Below are 19,834 nucleotides of genomic sequence, written 5' to 3' on the forward strand. Positions count from 1 at the left end.
ACACACACACACACACACACACACACACACACACATGTATGTATATGTATTTGACTATCAGTACATATAACTATATTGTATGGGTAGAGCTATTAGATTGGAGCATCTGAAATTGCAGTTTCTAGAGGCAGAAAAGATCAAATATGGGCAATTTCAGATGCTTCAACGTTATACAGTGACATATTCCACCCGTCTCCTTGCGATGAGCCTTTCCTTGTTTTTTATCTTGAATAAATGTCTTTTGCACATACATGAATATAACTGTAGGGTAAATTTCTAGGAGTTGTTGCATTAAAAAGGTATGTGTTTTTTGGACCAGATGTGCGTCCACAGTATGTCAGGAGGGAGCTGATCAGGGCATTCTGCCTCAGACCTTCCTAACAGGAGCAAGGGAGGGCACTCAGCAGACAGACTGGAGCTGTGAGGACAGAGGCAGAAGTGGGGGGTGGAGATGAGGAGAGGCATTACCCACAGAGAAGCCAATGTATGAGATACGTATTCCCAATGGACTGTTTGTGACTAGAAATGACTAGTGGATTTTTATTATATAATTGTGACCAGTAAAGTCATGGCATGGGCCCTAAGTTTCATCCAAGGAGCAGGATCACCCCACAGAGTGAAGATATTTTATACTATTGGGTTGTTGGAAAAGTATTGGAAGTGTTGGAAGGTATTGGCAGTGGAAGGTATTTTATACTATTGGGTTGTTGGAAAAGTCATGATGTATTTTTTTCCATGTTTTTCATTGCAAAAGTATGTCATGACTTTTATGAACAACCCAATATTTGCATTTTATATGTCCTGCTCTTTCAGTGTAGCAATTGCTAATACGGACATAAGTAATTACTTGGACATACATAGGGAAAATGTCTGGAATTGACACCACGAGATGGTTAAAAGCCGAGGGAGATTAGTACTTCATATACAGCTGTGCTGTTTAAAATTTTTACAAAACGCGGGAATTCTTTTTGGAATTCTTGTTGCAATTGAATTTTTTTTAAAAAATGCTTTAATGCATGGCATTCTCTTTGAATTTACTTATAATTTCTGAGCCTTTTTGCATGGACACGAGCAAGGACAAGGTCTAAAAAATGCCAAACTGTTTAGTGGCCAGAGTGTGGTTGGAGAGTTAAGTCACTTTTCCATTTACCTTTATATATTTCTGTACTCTTAACAGTTATATTTTAAAGTAATACTGAGTACTGTGTATTTGAAAGTTGCTATAAGAGTAGATATTAAAAGTTCTCATTACAAGAAAAAAGTCTGAAACTGTGTGGTGATGTGTGTTAACTAGACTTATTGTGTTGATCATTTCATAGTATGTACAAACATTGAATCATTATGTTGTACACCTGAAACTAATATAATGTTGTATGTCAGTTGTATCTCAAAAATAATTTTTTATACCAACAGGTTACTTGTGTAGTTTAAAAATAAAAATTCAAACTGTATTCAGAAAATTAAGCTTTTGGCTTGTTTTTTCTTGAGATAGAGTTAGACTCAGCTTCATAGTGAAAGCTCTAATAGTAGGATTTCATTATTTCTTATTCTTATATATGTCAGTGTATCCCTTGGTTGGCATTATGACCCTCCATGATTGATTGTGCCAAGCATAATGGTGATGTACTGACAGGAAGGAGCCAACAGACATTATTAAAGGATGTAAGATTTCTCTAATAGCAAAAGAGACTACAACTTCTTTTTTTAAAAAATTTTGTTATTGGGGAACAGTGTGTTTTTCCAGGACCCATCAGCTCTAAGTCAAGTAGTGGTTTTTCAGTCTAGTTGTGGAGGACGCAACTCAGTGGCTCATGTGGGATCGAACCGGCAACTTTGGTGTTATGAGCACTGTGCTTTAACCAACTGAGCTAAACGGCTGCCCAAGATTAGAACTTCGGATGGAAGTTATACAGAACAGAAAACAACACAGCACACTCATAAACAGCTCCTCAAATTTCCACTGAGAATGGAAAGCTGTTGCTGAAACTACATACAAAGAGGAAGGATTCCTTTGGGAGTTAAAAGCACCCCTGTGCTATCCATGCTTGCACCATAGTGCAGATATGTCAAGATTTAATGAGTTGAACCTGATGTCAAGATTTAATGAGTTGAACCAGGTGGACCAGGTAATAGGACCTTCCAGGTAGAGGATTATTTTTTTATTTTTATTTTTTAAAATGATTTTATTGGGGATTGGGGGAGGGGAACAGTGTTGGGGAACTGGGGAGGGGGACCAGCCAAGTTGTTGTTCTTCAGTCTTCATTGTGGAGGGCGCCAGTTGCCATTTGGCTGCCTGTCGGCATCTCGTGGCCTCTAAGGTCAAGGTGCTGTGTTCAATCTTAGTTGTGGGTGGGCGTAGCCACCATTCCATGCGGGAGTCGAACCAGCAGCCTTGTTGTTAAGAGCGCATGCTCTATCCACTGAACCATCTGGGCAGCAGCTCAGCTCAAGGTGCCGAGTTCAACCTTAGTTGTGAGTGGGCATAGCCCACCATCAAACAGGCAATCTTGTTGTTACACCAGTTGAGCCATCCTGCCACCTGTTGGCAGTTCAGCGACAGCTCAGATCAGGCACAGCATCACTGGCCCACGTGGGAATTGAACCGGCGGCCCTGTTGCTCAGAGCTTGCGCCCTTAAGCCAACTCTTACCAACTGAGCCACCCAGCCGGCCCCAGGTAGAGGATTATTAACTTAAAATTCTGGAGAAGATATTAATAAATGCAAACATTAATTCCTGTGGCAATTTACAGAGAGCAGAGATGCAGGGTGTATGATAAGCATTTCTACTCCTAAATATTTGCCCAAGAGAAATGAAAGACTATATCCACAAAAAGACTTATACAAGAATGTTCGTAGATAGCAGCTTCATTCATAATATCCAAAACATGGAAACAGTCCAGGTGTCCAACAACAGAAAAATGAATGAACTGTGTTTTAAATTCACACTTTATATATTCATACTCATTAATAAAAAGGAACAAACTACTGGGTGAATTTCAAAAATGTTATGCTGAGTGAAAGCTTGACACGATAGGATTTTCAATAAATGTTACGAAATTTTATGGTAAAAAAATGAGAACACTGGTCGCCTCTGTGAGAGGAGGGGAAGGAATTGATTACGAAGAGTCACGAGAGAGCTTTCTTTGGTGGTATACCTTGACAGGGCTTGGATCACACAGCTGTGTGCATTTGTTGAAACTCATTGAATGTTGCATTTCATATTTATGCATTTTGTTATGTGTAAGCTTACTTCAAAGGGAATAAAATTTTTAAAACGTGATTTTAATGTAAGTGATCTGAAGACTACACTTTGAGAATCATTTCGTTTGACTAATTTCAGAAATAATCCTTTCTTACCACGAAAAATAATAATTCAAAGATTACTAATGTACCATTTTAAAGTTTTTCTTTAAAAATTCATGGGACTATTAACAGAAGAATGTCCAAACCTGTAGAGAATTTTTATGAGTTTATTTGAGCAAAACTGATGCCATGCCAGGAAGGAAGATCTCAAATGTTCTGGAGAACGACAGTTTCGCAGTTTCTTTGATACATTTGGAATTAAGGATTGAAGTAGGAAGATTATGTGAAGGTGGGAGAAAGCAAGGCAGAGAAATCTGTGATTGGATTACAGTATAGTTAACAAGATTATGTTCTACCTTGAGGGTAGTTACTCTTCCAGGTGTCTGGAAAAGAGGATTACACCTGGCATTTCAAAGGTGTGTTAACCTAGATTCACAAGAACAATGAACAGGGCTTAAGGCAAAGATAAACCTTTTAAAGACCTGGGGCATAACTACCCACCATGGCCTGCCCAGTTTGGAATTTATGATCAGATCGACCTGTGAGATTACTTTCAATTTGATTTCTTAATTTATTACAGAGTCCCTTTTTCGTCCACAGCACTTTAATAAAGGGTATGTTTGTATATAGTTATATAAATATTGTATTAAAAGTTCCATTTCCTTATTAGAATATTAATAAGTAGACAAGGGCTTATGACAATATTATACAGTTCCTTATCCCAATAATTGTTTTTTTAATGTGAGGAAGGTAATTTTAATACCAGGAGGAATTGAACATGGAAATAATTTTACATTGAATTAGATGTAATTGAATTGGTTAAAATATGGTTTGAGATGGGTATAGTGACATTTAGTAAACTGGATGTTTTTGGTTTGCAGTTATATTCCTTTTTCACTTGAACCCCTGGCTTTCACCATAGTGCAGTGAATGTGTTTACTTACCTGATAGGCCTCTAGTGTCATTTACTTTAAGATTCTAGATGTTTAGAAAATTAGAACTTTTATTTTATGTATCTGAATTGTAACATGAATCTGCAAACTTTCAGAAGTGCTGCCGGAGAACAACTAGAACTTGATACTAATGATCAAATGTTGACTCATGGGTATGAGGCAAATCTGACCTTACTGGTTTGTAGATAAATTATGTGGTCAGCTGTCATGCCACAACCCAAATAATCTCTCCTACAATAGAGTATTATTAGTCAGATGCCTGAAATTTCACCAATTAAAGATACTTGCCTGCGTTTCCAAATTTTCCTGATAAGAATCACCTGGGGCACTCATTAAATTTCAGACCCCTCCCTGGGAGTTGGAATTCCTTACAGACTGGTTCCGTGGGTCTGGGATAGCTGGGAACATATTTGTATTTTTAACTAGTACCTTCTGATAATTCTTTTCAGGAATATTTAGGAATCATTGCCCTAAAGTAGGGCTAAGTTTCTCAAACATTTTTTTCCAAAAAAAAAAGAAAGAAAAAAAGATAAATAGGAGGAGGAGTAAGAGAAAAGAAAAAGAAAAATCACTCAGAGACCTTGCTGAAAATAGATTTCTGCGCCCCACCCAGTGCTTCCCTTTCATGTGGGATGAAGCCCCCAAATCTATCTTTTTTTTAAGCTCTGGACCCCAAGAAGAAAGATTCGTTTGATGTGAATCCCGAGAAGGAATTTGTCCACTGAGATGGACTCCCCATGGTTGACTGAGGCCCCAAGTTGTGTGAATAGTAAGAGCCTAGCGGCCATTTGCTGACGGGCATGTACTCTGTGTACCAGGAAGAACCTCAGACTGACCTCTCAGCTTCCTGCATTATGCCTTGATTGTTTACATAGTCTGAATCAACCACTGCAGGGAAACCCTGGTTTCCTCTTTCTACCTGCAGACTGAGACCTGCCCTGTCCAATCAGAACTGCACAATTTGATTGCCTTATTTACATAAAATGGACCTAATTGGGAGGGTGGGAACTTTCACTATAAACGGTGACCTCCCTTTCGCCTTGGAACACAATTTAAATTGCTACCTGAATCTGCCTCTCTGGCTGCAGTTCCTTTTGCTCAAATTGATGCTTTTCTTTATTCCAGTCTAAAATTTATTTTGGTTTGCAGTCACACAAGAGAGAAGGGGGAATAGGAGATTGAGGGAAAGATAATTTTGGAATTAAAGACAGATCTTAGTGCGAGTTAGGTGGAGGGTGAAACCTGAGGTACAGTGAACATGTATAAGAGAAAGGAGAGAGTCATCTCCTGGAGACTGACCATCCAGTGGCGGCAGTGCTACCATCTTTGTGAGGGTGGAGCAAGGGTAAGCCATTGGAAAGTGATTTTTGAAAGCAACTACATCCATTATTTTGCAAGTGGTGGTGGGAATTCAGGATCATCCTATATGCCACTGAAAATCTGTCATAGATTGCCAATCCTTGTTTTACATGCTGCTATAAACATTCATTGATTTTTCTCTTGTGTAGTAAGAAGAAAACATAACTTATAGACCATCTTCTGGCAGAAGATGATAGATTTGGATCAGAAACGGGAGGCATTGGAAGCCAGGAATCAAAAGTGAAGAAATTCTGCAAGCCCTTGGGTGAGAAAGGTGACAGGGATTTATGTACTTACTTACCTGTGCCACATTTATCATTATATGCTTACCTAATATGGGCGTGTTGCTTTTAGGTTTATATGGACCGTCACAAATGTTAGGGAGAAGGTGGAATAAGCTGCTGTCAATTAGTCTTGAGAGCACATTTCTCCTCAGGCTGCTTTAGTCAGCACTTTCTGTCATCACCTTGTCTGCATTCACTTCTACTTATTTCCCAGAACCCTTCCCTATCCTTCCCAGGGCTAAAGCCTTAACCTGATATACCTCATTAATATTCATAGCTATTTATTGAATTTTTCTTACTGCTAGGCACCATGCTGATGTGCTTTCCCTGCATTATTTCATTCCTTTCGAGAAACAACACAATGATCTAGATATTGTAATTATGATCCATTTTGTAGATGACACATCTGAAGTTCCAAGAGGGTATATAACTTGCTCAGGACCTCACAGCAAGGAAATGGCAGAATCAGGTTTTAAAATCCTGCTGACTTCCAATTCCATACTTGCTGCCTGCCTTCTTTCTATCTGAGAGAGAAAATGGGAAACCACACTTGCATGTCCTCAGGTGTACCAGAACAGGTAGCCTAATTTGACCTCTTTTGAATGGCTGTCAATCCCTGGGATTTAAAAGCATTAAAGTTTTCATCACGAAATATTTGAAAATCAGAGAAGAGAAAGAAACCACCTCTCAGAGTGCTGGCCTTATATAACTATGATTAATATTTTAATGTATTTGCTTTCAGGATTTTTTGGCAAATGTATATTTTCTATAGTTACATATATTCTTTAGTACCATGATATTTTAAATATAAATAGAATTTTCACACTCAGATTTTCATGACTGAAATGATAATGTAAGACTTCTAGCCGTTTGACATGAAAGAAGCCTGGCAAATGAGTGAATGAGTGAATACTTGCTTCCATGTTTGCAATATTAACATGTTTGTCCACTTGTCACTTTTGTTTGTTCTGTGTTCAGAGAGGAGGACTGTTGTTCTAGTTTAAATGTTGTATCATGAACAAACAGTACCATGAACAAAGAACATACTTGCCCAACTCAAATTTATGTTTCACTTGCCTTTCTAGGTGTTGCTCAAATCCATGCCCTCATTAATTAAGCTTTTCTTCATTTCCAAGCCCATAACGACCTTTCTCTACTTCAATCTTCTCAAGCACTTTCTGGCTACATCTCACATTTGATAGTCACCATGTTCTCCATATACTAGTTGTAATATTTTTTGTCCTGTTGTCTTACACATTTTTCTATCCACAATACCTAATGTAGTGCTTTTCATGATGTCACTTCTATTTTTTTTTGGCATTTTAGTATTCAAACCAAATTGCTATTAATCAGTTTCTCTAAGATACTGGAATAATTTGCAACTTTCTGATATGTCTTTCTATGCCTTGTAGGTTCCTATCACTGTAATCATGCCAGAAATGACAGAGAATGAGACTCCTACAAAAAAGCAGCACAGGTGTGTAGCCACAGTCCAAAAATAAAATAGTTTCAGAAAATAAGAAGAATTGGTCCCTGGTTTGTTAAATAGGTAGTCCTGAGGGAATTTTCATTTGGATGCCCAGAAAACCATTACTCTTCAAAAATATGTGTGGATAAATAGGAATAGATTTATGGAGAGGGGTGCATAGTTAAAATTTACCTGTCCTTATTCTACCAGCCGTGCAACAAGTAAAATGTCAATCAGTATTTAAAATAGTATAATACCAAATCTATTTTAAATGTTTAGTTTCTCCTTAAATTTTTACTTGTATACAGTAGTGGTCTTTGTAGATCCTAAATTCACTTGGGCTGAAGTCGGCTTGAATAAGCATGTAGTGTTAGTGACATTATTGCCAATATGCACGTTGTACAATATTATTCCTGGTTCTTTGTATAACACCCCTTCTGGATTTCTAGCATTTTGGCCAATGTTTCTGCTTAGAATTGCACAGTCAATGCTTTCATTAATATTAAAATCACTATTCTCTTTCCTTACCAAATAGCTATTAGAGAATGCTAACGTATTGATTAATTGTATATGAAAGGGAAAGTCGATGTTTTTAGTGGATTAGCTTTTAAGAAAATTTAAGCGATTAGACAACCTACTGTACATAAATGCAAAAGATGGTACAAATGACAGTTGTTAGTGCATGTTTGCTGGTGGCTGCTACATTTCCCTCCCTGGGGATTTCAAGCTTCCTCTCTACTGTTGCTTGTCCCCTTTACACACTCACCCCCATGCAGGCCGGGTCGGGTGCCAGGGCAAACATCAGAAGCCACTACTGGGCATATCACTTTGAGAGTTGACTAGCTCTTTAATTAACTTTTTCAAATTTTTTCAGTAATTGGTTTACTTCCCAATTAATGACTTCTGTGTTTGGAAGAATAGAAAATTACAGTTACTTTCAGAAATTGTGGATTCTAAATTTATATTGATATATCTGCAGCTAAGTTTTCATACCATAAGATATATTGAGAAAATTTTTCTTCAGGTGGTTTCTCATTGATGCAACAAATAGAAATTTGTAAAATTTATTTTTATGGTTCTCAAAATATAAAGTGGTGAAAATGTTTTCCCCTTATTTTCATGTTCCTTTTATCTATACTTTCTGTTTCAGAAAGAAAAACCGGGAGACCCACAATGCAGGTATATGCAACAATTTAAATTTTATTAACTTTTTTTGCATTCAAAACGAAATTATACTGCAGTTGATTATAAATTTTTTTGTTGTAAACATCAAATCATTATTCATTATATTTTAACAAAGTATTCTTTTATTGATTTTAATTGACAAAACACCCCTGAGTCTCATGAAGATGGCTGGCTTATTGTCTTCTGCTTCATCATCTATTTAGATAGTTTAAGGATTAATATACCCCTGGAGCTAGTGTTTTAAGTGATATCACCCACTGAGGAATTCCAGATATACTTCTCCTAAATAGAATGAGGAGCATGTGTCTTTGCAGAGATTCCATAGGGGGCTGGCTGCCTAGAGGAGTACGGAAGAGATGAGCAACAGGCTGTAGATCTTAAAGGTACTTGAAATGTGAACAGTTGTAAGTTGTGGAGTCCTCAATTATAGGAGGAAATGTAGAAAATAAATGTCTGATTTTATCTCAAACATCAAAATTATAGGCCAAGGCCAGATAAACATTTATAGAGGTAATTGTGCATACATTTACAATTTGATACATTTTATAACATTTTATTTTCCATCAGGGTCTATAGTCAGATCTAAAAACAGTGGAATTAATTTCTACTACTCTATAAATGATATCTGCCTTTCCCTAAAGAAAAGACCCTGGGGAGAATTGTATCTATAGAGAGATGTGTTGAACACTGGTGGGATGTTGATGTTCCCCAGAAGGCAGTAACCTGCCTTTGAATTCCCTTTTATCACTGTGGGTAAAGAGTCTTAATGTTGTGTTTTTGGTTGTTTTTTTTTTTTTTTTAACCTCCACACATTAAAATATCCACTCTTAGATAACAGCATTGTTAGAGAATGCAGAAGAAAGGTGAGCTGTACTTTATTGCTTTGTTGTTTTTGGCCATGTGAGTTAAATCTAATCTTTCTTGGCTATGTGAACTAAATCTTTTTGTCGGAATCAACTGTCACATGGTGCCATAAAATGTCCTGGTAGTAATTTATTAATAGAGAGTAATTAGATGTCATTGAAAAGGATGTCCTTACTGCTAGATTATGAAGCAAAAAGTATATGTTTTGCAAAGCAAGACCTGCCTATGCCACGACCTGAGATCATCTTTTTAGAAGTACTGGAATCCTTTGTTAGATAGGAAGGTTTTAGAAAACGTTCTAACAGAAAATAGCCAAGACTAATGTTTCTACTAACAGTGTCTTACGGAAATTATTTAGATCATCTCTTGTATCCTCTTGCTGCTTCCAGACAACTTATAAAGTTGTAGCATGCAGTCCTGGAGCATTTCTGTTAATTGAGAAGTCAGTTGCTCCGTTTCTTTTTTTCTTTGTCTTTTACAAAAACTTATTTTCTACCAAGCCACCCTCTTATTTATTTATTTATTTATTTATTTATTTATTTATTTATTTATTTATTTATTTAGCTGAGCCATCCTGCCACCTGTTGGCAGCTCAATGGCAACTCAGCTCGGGCTGGGACTCAAACTGCTATTGCTCAGAGCTCTCACTCTTGAGCGAGCTCTTAACCAACTGAGCCACTCGGCCGGCCCTGTTGCTCCGTTTCTTGATGGGGAAAATCCTATGTGGCCAAAGTGAACAGCCCAGACCCCATAGAACATTCCAAACCACTGCCTTTTCTTGTCTATTTTAAGTCATAACTAATAGCTGTTTCTATTCCAAAGTTGTCCTCTAGTCATCCTAAAAGGTGTTTTAAGGATCTTTAATCTGTCTAGAAAGGTCTCATTTGCTCATCTTCTATAAAAGAGGCAGCTTTATAGTAATTTAGCTTATTAGTGGGTTCTTGAAATTTAGTTATCATCAAAATCTCTAGTAATTACTTGAAATATAATATAATGGCCTAATAGTAATGTATTATTAACAATTTCTGTTTATAATTTGAATTTAGTTATTGTAGACCACATTCTTGTTTTTTGGTTTGTTTTTTTTTAAACAGGAATTTGTTCTAAAGTACTCTAATTGTTTTTTGTTTTTTAAGATTTTATTGGGGAACTGGGGGAGGGGAACAGTGTTGGGATATTGGGGAAGGGAAACAGCTAAGTTGTTGTCCTTCAGTCTTAGTTGTGGAGGGCGCAGCAACCTCAGCTCCAAGTCCAGTTGCATCGCTCTGCTCAAGGTGCTGTGTTCAATTAGTTGTGGGTGGGCGTAGCCACCAACCCATGCAGGAGTTGGACCAGCAGCCTCGTTGTTAAGAGTGCACGCTCTATCCCCTGAGCCACCAGGGCGGCAGCTCAGCTCAAGGTGCCAAGTTTAGTCTTTAGTCGTGGGTGGTCATAGCCCACCATCATTAACCGGCGACCCTGTTGCTCAGAGCTTGCACTCTTGAGCAAACTTTTAACCAACTGAGCCACTCCGCCGGCCCCTAGATCACATTCTTTAATGTGCTAATAAAAGTATTGCTTATATCAATTTCCATTAACACTAGACTTAAAATATGGCATTTTTAGAAATCTTTTTATAGTTAGTCTTTAGTAGATACTGTTTGATTAGATTTTCTTAACCTAAAATTTCTTTACCCAGGGAGAATGAGGCAATTTAGCTGTAGTACTATAAAGTTTGATAAATGGATTTTTTTCTCTAGTGGAGAGGCATAGGAAGAAAAAAATCAATGCTGGGATTAACAGAATAGGAGAGCTGATCCCATGTTCCCCTGCACTGAAGCAGGTAAGAAGCCCACTCATATTTTCATTCATAGCTTGTGAACAGATGACTCCCTCTTGTTTCTATGCTCAGAATGATTAGAATGATTATTTTTCTTCCCTGTCATTAATAGTTTTTTGGAGTTAAAAATTGCCTCATTGTTTTTCATTTGCTTAATTTTCTATATACCTATGTTTAATTCTTCCCACACTTCCAGCAGTCTTCTAGTACAGTGTTCTACATGATCAAATGGATCATACAATTTTTAGATCTTTAAGATCTTAAATTACTCAGTCCCATGATTACATTTATAAATGCGCCACTGTATTTACCAGGCATTTAAAAATTTTTCTGCCAATCATGTCCTTTACCATCTTAAATTCTTACTTAGAATCTTCTGAGGATGTCTTCTGTATTTTACTCTTCATGCCCTATCAACCTCCACTAGTACTTAAAACTCAGCCTTTTAAAGCTGCCAGTTTTCCCTAATGAAGATAGCTTTTTGTTTCTTCTGAGAAATGATAAAGTGTGCTCACTGAAAACAAAACAATAAAAATGGAAACAATATGGAAGGCATAAAAAAGTTTAAAAAAAATAAATTGACATCCCATTCCCAAGTTATAACTACTATTAAAAATGTTGTTACACATCTCTCCAGACATTGCTTTCCTAATATATCTGTATAGTTTCATAACCTGCTTTGTCATTTTTACTCAGTGGTATACAGCAGACTTTTGGTTGTAGATATCTTTCCTCATATGACCTCCTTCCTTTTTAATGGTTACATAGTATTCCATCATAGCAGGATATCGGAATTTGTGTTAGCCTTTTAAAATTAATTTTGAATTAAATTAATATATACACATAGCAAATAGTAGTAAAAAGCTTAAAACAACAAACACTAGTCTCCTGTTTACTCTTCCCAGTTCTAATACAACCCCGTAGAAGCAATCGTTCTCATCTGTTTCTTCTGATATTTACCTTTATATTTTGAAATAATATGCTTACATTAGTATTATATCTTATTTTCTACTTTATGTGTTATCCTATTATGCTTTTTCCTTGGTTTCCCCTTGTTTAATCCTCCCAATATAATTCTACCATAACTTTTGATTAAATCAGTATTCATTTTTTTCTGTTATTAAGACTGTATAAATGTCGTTTACAGTTGAGCTGAGGAGTGTACTGTATTATATTTTATTTCATATGTAACTGTTGTTTTTTTTGAGTTAATAATTGCTTCATTGTTTTTCGTTTGCTTAATTTTCTATATAACTAGCTTTCATTTTTTCCACACTTCCAACAGTCTCTTAGTACAGTTTCGACATGGTCAAATGTACCACATAATTTCCATTTTCCATTTTTTTCCTTTGAGACTTTACTTCTGGAACCCTCTACCTTTCTTTTTCAATCTCAATTGGTTGGTCTTTTCCAACTGTTCTGTTTCTAATTTCAGCTCTCATATTTTTAATATCCAAGAGTCTTTTTCCTTATTCTTTTTGTTTCTTAACATGTTTGTTTCATGGAAACAATATCATCTCATCTCTAAGAATGTTATATAGGATTTGTTTTTTAAATTTTTCTTCTAGTTTCTGTGTTGTCTTTATTTCTCCTGATTTCCTTTTTTCCCCCTTTGTCTGGATGTTTTGTCTTTCTTTGGAGACTTTCCTTAAATGTTTAGTAATACTTAGTTGTTTTTTCGTATTTGAAAATGAGGCATTAAAAAGCTGGTTGACTAGGTTTGTCTATTGGTGGCCCTAACTGTTGAGTGATTAGTTGGTGAACTAATGGTGGTGTTGTTATGAAACTCAAAACTATTAGTATTTGTAGCTTTTCTTGTTTTGGGGGTAGCTATTAATTTTTTTATTTTCTAGAGTAGAATTCTTTAGCCCCTTCCCTAGGAGTGGGAATGGTGGGAAGAGGAGTTTGAGGCTAGTTGTCATTATTCTGGGAGCTGGGTCGAGGAAGTGGGTGCTGGAGAGTCTCATGCTTCAGGAGGCAGAGTTTTACTTTACTCCCTGTTTTCACTCAGGAGCCTCATCTTGTTCATTTCTGTGCCAAGTATCCCTGAGGCTGAAATTCTATGGTTCACATTTCACAGAAAATAATCTTGTCTCCTGTGGTTGGGGCAGAAAGGGGAAGTCATCCAGCTGCATAGACTGTGTGTGCGGGGGTTGGTTCTTATTACTGCATAAAAAGAGTCCTCCCGCCAGTCCCCTCAATTTTAACCCCATACCCCTGCCATGGGAGCTGGAGCTGCCCAGTCCAGAACTTCTCAGGCTCTGGAGGACCAGATCAACTTCCTGGCTTCTCAGCATGACCCCCTCAGCCAGGTCTTAAACTTGTTTCTCTTCGTTCTCCCCTACAGGGTATACCTAGTCTTGCGTAAATGTGTTTTTTAGTCTTTTTAAAAACGCACTTTCCGTTTCTTTCACAGAATAGCAAACTTAAGGGTAGGCACTATATCTTCTGGTTTTCTTCTTTCACCTCTCAGTGTAAAGTCGCTGCTCAGTAAATATTGGTGTTTGCCTAGTAAAATCTTATTTTCCTGCTCTTGGCTTTCATTCCTACAAGTTTCTCTGAAAGAAAATCATAATCATTTTACTTCCTTTGTGTCCTAGAGTATGCAATGGAAGTCAGTATTTGGCTCTCAGAGGCCAAGTAGATTTTCTTCACTATTGCTACATATCCCCACCCCCATCTACATAGAGAGGCAGTCGGTGGGTATTATCAAGTTCTGCCTTTGTCTCCACTCTTGCTTTAGAACAGGACAGTATCAGTTTTCTCTCTCTAAAGTGTTTGCTGGGTTATATTGGGTCTCTTTGGGGACTCATTCTAAGGGACCCAGAATTGTAACTTGCTAAACCAAAGTCCTAAATCACTGATCTCTGCATGAAAAAGAGCTATTTGATAAAGTCCTAGAGATATTTAATAATATACATACTGGAGTAGAGGTTAAACATGCACTGCAACATTTTTAATAACTGAAGAATAAAAAACTGAAATGCATCTTACACAGCTTAAATATTTATGAGTAATAGACTGATTAAAATAAAATAAAATAAAAATAGCCTTTAGAAAGTATAACATAGGTATAGATATCTTAAGTGCTATATGGAAGTATCTCCAAGATATGTTTTTAAATAAAAAAAAATAATGTAACATACTGTTTATGGTATTCTTCTATCAGGTTTAAAGAATATGCACACACATATATCAGCATAGAATATTTCTGGAAGAATACACAAGTCAATTTACAGTGGTTGCCTCTGGAAGGAGATCTGGAGAGTTAAAGCCAAAAGGATTGTTAGTTTTCATTATATATCCCTTCATATGATTTACATTGTTTTTTTTTGTTTTTTGTTTTTTGTTTTTTTTCAATTGGGGAATTGGGGGATGGGAACAGCACTGGGGAATTGGGGGAAGGGGAACAGACAAGTTGTTGTCTTTTTTTGTTCTTCAGTCTAGTTGTGGAGGACGTTGCTTCGCTAGCACCCAAGTTGGCACCATCATTGTGCTGTTCCCCGGCGAGGCAGATCAGTTGCCGGCTTCTGGACGGCCGCTCACTGTGGCTTGAGGCCCGCTCACGCTGGCTGCTGGCTACACACGGTAGCCCATGGCAACCCACTGCCACAGGGGCTGTAGCCTATGCCGTGGCCGCCAACTCAGGGCAGCCCAGCTCCAGGTTGAGCTGTTGTTCAGCATCTTAGCTGTAGAGGGCAGTGTCACTGGCCTTCATATGTGGGATCCGAACCGGGGCTCTCTGGCATCCCACGCCAGTTCAATGCGCCACTCGGCCGGCCCTGATTTACATTGTTTTGCCATATGCACGTTGTTTTCAGTTTTTAAAATTGTTAATTAAGAATAAAGAGTAAAGGAACACTGACATAAAATGCAATCTTTTTGAAAAGCTTAGGAATGGAATATACTGGGAGCATGACACCAACACACAATCAAGTGACATTGTTTTCTCAGCCTGTTATTTGGAATAGCTTGTAGTTGTGGTTGACAGAGTAAAGAATAACATTAAAATCTAAAATCTTTACATGGTCTTGAAGGCCCTCCTTGGCCTCTTCTCCTACTCTTCCAATATATACTTGACTCTAGCCTGTCTCACCTCCTTACTGTTCCATGTTACTGTCAACATGCCAAACACAGCCCTGCCTGAGCACCTTTGCTCTTGGTGTTCCTGCTACCTGAACCCTCCAGATAACCACAGGACATACTTCCTTGTCCTTCTTCCTTCAGGTTTGTGCTCAAATGTCACCTTACAGAGAGGCCTTCCTCAACCTCCCTGTACAAAATAGATTATAGCAGAGTGTCTTAGTCATTTGGGGCTGTCATAAGAAAAATGACAGACTGGGTGACTTAAACAACTGAAATTTATTTCTCACAGCTCAGAAGGCTGGGAAGGCCAAGATCAAGGTGCCAGCTGGGTCGGTTCCTGGTATGGGCCGTCTTCCTGGTTATGTCCTCACATGACACAAGAGAAAGTGATCACATCTCTCATGTCCTTTCTTCTAAAGGCACTGATCTCATTTATGAGGGGGTCTACACTCATGACCTAATTACCTTCCAAAGGCCCCCTCTCCATATACCATCACATCAGAGATCAGTGTTTCAACATGTGAATTGTAGGGGACATAAACGTTCAGCCCATAGCACAACATAACCTCCGCATCTGTCTGACTCCTCCTTACTCTGCTTTATTTTTCTTCATAGCACTTATCACCTCTTAATTATATATATAAATCCTCAAGGTCAGGAACTTTATTCCGTTTTGTTTACTGCATCCCTAGTGCTTAGGATAGAGCCTGACATATAGTATATGCTCAATAAATACTTAGTAAATGAAAGATGAACAGAAGTTTTTAAATATGATGCCTTTTTAAAACTTTAAAAGATACCTGTCACAAATATGTGATAAAACCAAAGCTTTAAGTTTTCTTCTGGCAAGTTCTGACCCTTCAGTGAAACTTCTAAATGGTTAATTTTCTTTGGCAGAGCAAGAATATGATCTTGGACCAAGCCTTTAAATATATAACAGAGTTGAAAAGGCAAAATGATGAACTCCTGCTTAATGGAGGAAACAATGAACAAGGTAAAGATGTTAAGATTCTTACTTATTTGTTGTTCTTTCAATGTCCAGTTCTTTGTATCGCAGTGCAACTTAATTAGTATATAGACAGCTATTTTGCCCCCCAAACATTATTAAGACCATACATTCAGTGGATCTGGGAGAATAATGTTGCAGATTAATTCGTCTTAGTTCACTTCTTTTCCCCCTTCTGTGAGCAACTGTTATCATGCAGGCATACATAATTTGATTTTGGTCTCTTCTAGTGTATTTCATGTTTGCTTAACTCATGATACAGATAATATTGGATCTCCTTTATTCCGGTTGGATCATCCAGCTAGGGGAATCCCATAAGAGGATATGGAGGAATCCTGCTCATTGTAATTTAAAAACAAGATAAAGATATGCCTGTGCCAAGACTGAACTGTGAATTTAATCAAAAGGCCAAAACATTCAGTTCATACTTGTTTATATTGCAAGTAATGTGTATATCAGACTGCCTGATCATTTAGTGATATTAGATTTTTAGTTAAAGGTTTATGCTGTCAAATGAGTTCTGTTTTTCCACTGAACTGGAGAAAAGGTTTCCTTATAATAGCTGAAAAGAAAAATTTCATAGGCAAGTATAAAGCTCAGAGTAGAAGTCCAGTTTGAATTGCCCTTTATTTATGGCTCTGACAAGAACAGAGAGAGAATTTCCTGTGACAACTCAGAAAGTCACATTAAAAGGAGAGAAACAAAGGCAGAATTTGTGGAAATGGGGGCAATGCTGGACTGTGTTTACTGTAAGAAGCAGGAAGGATATTGGAAAGCATATCCAGGAGTTCAGCCTTCAGAACTCTCCTTGTTTACTTTTAGTTAGATGACAGCCCCTCACCTAAGTCAACTGTCTTTTGTGGTCCAGAGTCTGTTTTATGATGCTGTCAGGTAGTTAGATATATACTATATGTTTGGTAACCATTTTGAGGCACCCTACCAGAGGGATGTTAAGGCTAGAATGATGTGCATCTGCTCTCTCTCTCCACCTAACAGCTTCCTCTATATCAGCGGTTCTCAACCTTCCTAGTGCTGTGACCCCTTAATACAGTTCCTCATGTTGTGGTGACCCCCAACCATAAAATTATTGTCGTTGCTACTCTATAACTGTAATTTTGCTACTGTTATGAATTGTAATGTAAATATCTTTTTGTTTTCCGATGGTCTTAGGCGACCCCTGTGAAAGGGTCGTTCGACCCCCAAAGGGGTAGTGACCCACAGGTTGAGAACTGCTGCTCTACATACTCACCATCCACCTGACAGTCTAGAGCAGTGGTTGGGGCAATGGCCTTGGAAGTCAGGGCTACCTGGGTTTGTGTCTCAGTTTCATTTACTCGCTCAGTCCTTTGACAGTTACTTAACTTTTCCAAGTCTCAGTTTCCCTATTTTAAAATGCGGATAGTCATAGCATCAATCTGGTTGACTTTAGGCAAATTATATAATTACTCTGAGTCTTTTTCTCACATCTGAAAATGGTGATGACAGTAGATACTTCCCTGGGACCGTGCTGGAAGTAGTGGGTGCATCAACATGTCCCATGGTTCCAGGGCGGGTTTTGACCACCATGTTACCATTTTTTCACCCGAGGGTCAGCTCTACTAAGCAGAATATGCTTTTAAGGCTATTAACCAGGGTGGCCTTACATCAGTAGCTGTCAGAGGGAAAGACTGTGCAGTAATTGTCACACAGAAGAAAGTACCTGACAAATTACTGGATTCTTGCACAGTGACTCACTTATTCAAGATAATCGAAAACATTGGCTGTGCGATGACAGGAATGACAGCTGACAGCAGATCCCAGGTACAGAGGGCACGCTATGAGGCAGCAAATTGGAAATACAATCATGGCTGTGAGATTCCTGTGAACATGCTGTGTAAAAGAATTGCTGACATTTCTCAGGTCTACACACAGAATGCTGAAAAGAGGCCTCTTGGTTGCTGTGTGATTTTAATTGGTGTAGATGCAGAACAAGGCCCTCAGGTATACAGATGCAATTCCCGCAGGTTACTACTGTGGGTTTAAAGCCACCACAGCAGGAGTTAAACAAACGGAGTACACCAGCTTTCTTTAAAAAAAATGAAGAAGAAATTTGATTGGACATCTGAACAGGTAGTGGAAAGTGCGATTACATGCCTGTCTGCTGTTCTATCAATTGATTTCAAACCTTTAGAAACAGAAGTTGGAGTAGTTACAGTTGAAAAGCCTAAATTCAGGATTCTTACAGAAACAGAGATTGATGCTTACCTTGTTGCTCTAGCAGAGAGAGACTAATCATTGCAGTTAGTTTACCAAATCCATGACGCCACTGCCTATGTGTTTGGTAACAACAGACTGACATTATGGAGGCCTCTGGCTTGAATAAGAAACCTTCCCTACTAGAAACAGTGTTTTTTTTGGGAAAAAAAAAGAGAGATAATGCTGGTAAAGCACTTAAAGTCTGGCACATAGTAAATATTTGATAAATGTTATCTTCTATGTTTGTTATTGTTATTATTATTATTAGTAGTAGTAGTAGTAGTAGTAGTAGTAGTAGTAGTAGTAGTAGCAGTATATGAGACAATGAGTGAAAAGTGCCAGGCATATAGTAAGTGTGTGCAATAGTAAGAAGAATTATTATTTTGTCCACAATATTTGTTCTTTAATTTCTAATGTTCATGGCACATTGGCATCTTTCTTCTGTGTCTCTTAGTTTAAATACCTGAGAAAAATAATCTGCTAGGCTCAGCTCATCCTTGTCAGAATAGAGCTTCTCATTTCAGGCTACCTCATAAGGCACTGGCCTTGAGGATGGGCTGCCTTTAGCAGAGGAAGTGGGGAGAGGACTAACCACTGTGGCAAGGCAGGTGGGGATGGATGAATACCAGCAGCCAAGGCTGCCCCATTAGTAGGACCCATGGATGAGGCTATCTCCCTTAGTAAGGAGTAGAAATGTTACAGACATGTGCATTGCTCAGTAGCATACAGACATTGGCCCTTCCAAAGAAAATGCAAGTTCCATTGCTGATGATTTCCTCCGTGCTCTACCACTTTACCTCTAACATGTTCTAATTGGTCTTTATTGTTTCCAAGGGTAAAATAGAAACTAGTTTAAAGCCATTTATAAAAGGGACTATCTATGAGCACTATAGGTATTGTTAGCTGTTGTAGCATTTGAATGCTGTTATACTGGCATTCAGTGTTATTTTCATAACATGTTACCATGATATCAGTATATCTTTCCTACCTTCACCTTTGCAGCTGCCCTATTGGGAATTTTTGAATTGGGGATTTTGAGATTTCTACATTATGAGTAATTTTACCTTTGAATTGTTGACCTTCAAAGATATATATATTTTAAAAGTATGAGACACCATTCTAAAAAGAAGAAAGAACTAGTATTGGTAAAGAAATGAAGATTCTCAGTTGAGGTATTTAGAATGCTAGAATTAGAATTAGCAGTTTTAGTGCACAGTTCTTTCTTAAGTTATTGTAAATACTGACATTTATAGGTAATTGTTTCATTTTTAT

General features: G+C 37.8%; 1 protein-coding gene and 1 pseudogene across 3 annotated transcripts in view; both read left to right on the plus strand.

Annotated features, from left to right (window-relative positions):
- The window catches only part of USF3 (upstream transcription factor family member 3), a 53,004-nt gene that overhangs the window by 24,642 nt on the left and 8,528 nt on the right, over positions 1-19,834 (plus strand). Inside the window, exons 1-6 of one of the 3 annotated variants that reach the window (XM_019652263.1) lie at positions 5,574-5,601; positions 5,765-5,889; positions 7,312-7,376; positions 8,518-8,546; positions 11,156-11,238; positions 16,219-16,315. In XM_019652263.1, coding sequence (XP_019507808.1) covers positions 7,330-7,376; positions 8,518-8,546; positions 11,156-11,238; positions 16,219-16,315 — 256 coding nt within the window. In that variant the 5' untranslated portion in view covers positions 5,574-5,601; positions 5,765-5,889; positions 7,312-7,329. Of the gene's footprint in view, positions 1-5,573; positions 5,602-5,764; positions 5,890-7,311; positions 7,377-8,517; positions 8,547-11,155; positions 11,239-16,218; positions 16,316-19,834 lie in introns of those variants that run through there. The other 2 variants (XM_019652261.1, XM_019652262.1) reach the window with 2 other exon arrangements.
- LOC109387978 (proteasome subunit alpha type-6 pseudogene) lies at positions 17,517-18,756 on the plus strand (annotated as a pseudogene).

This window comes from Hipposideros armiger, unplaced genomic scaffold, assembly GCF_001890085.2.
Source record: "Hipposideros armiger isolate ML-2016 unplaced genomic scaffold, ASM189008v1 scaffold_176, whole genome shotgun sequence".
NCBI lineage: Eukaryota > Metazoa > Chordata > Mammalia > Chiroptera > Hipposideridae > Hipposideros > Hipposideros armiger.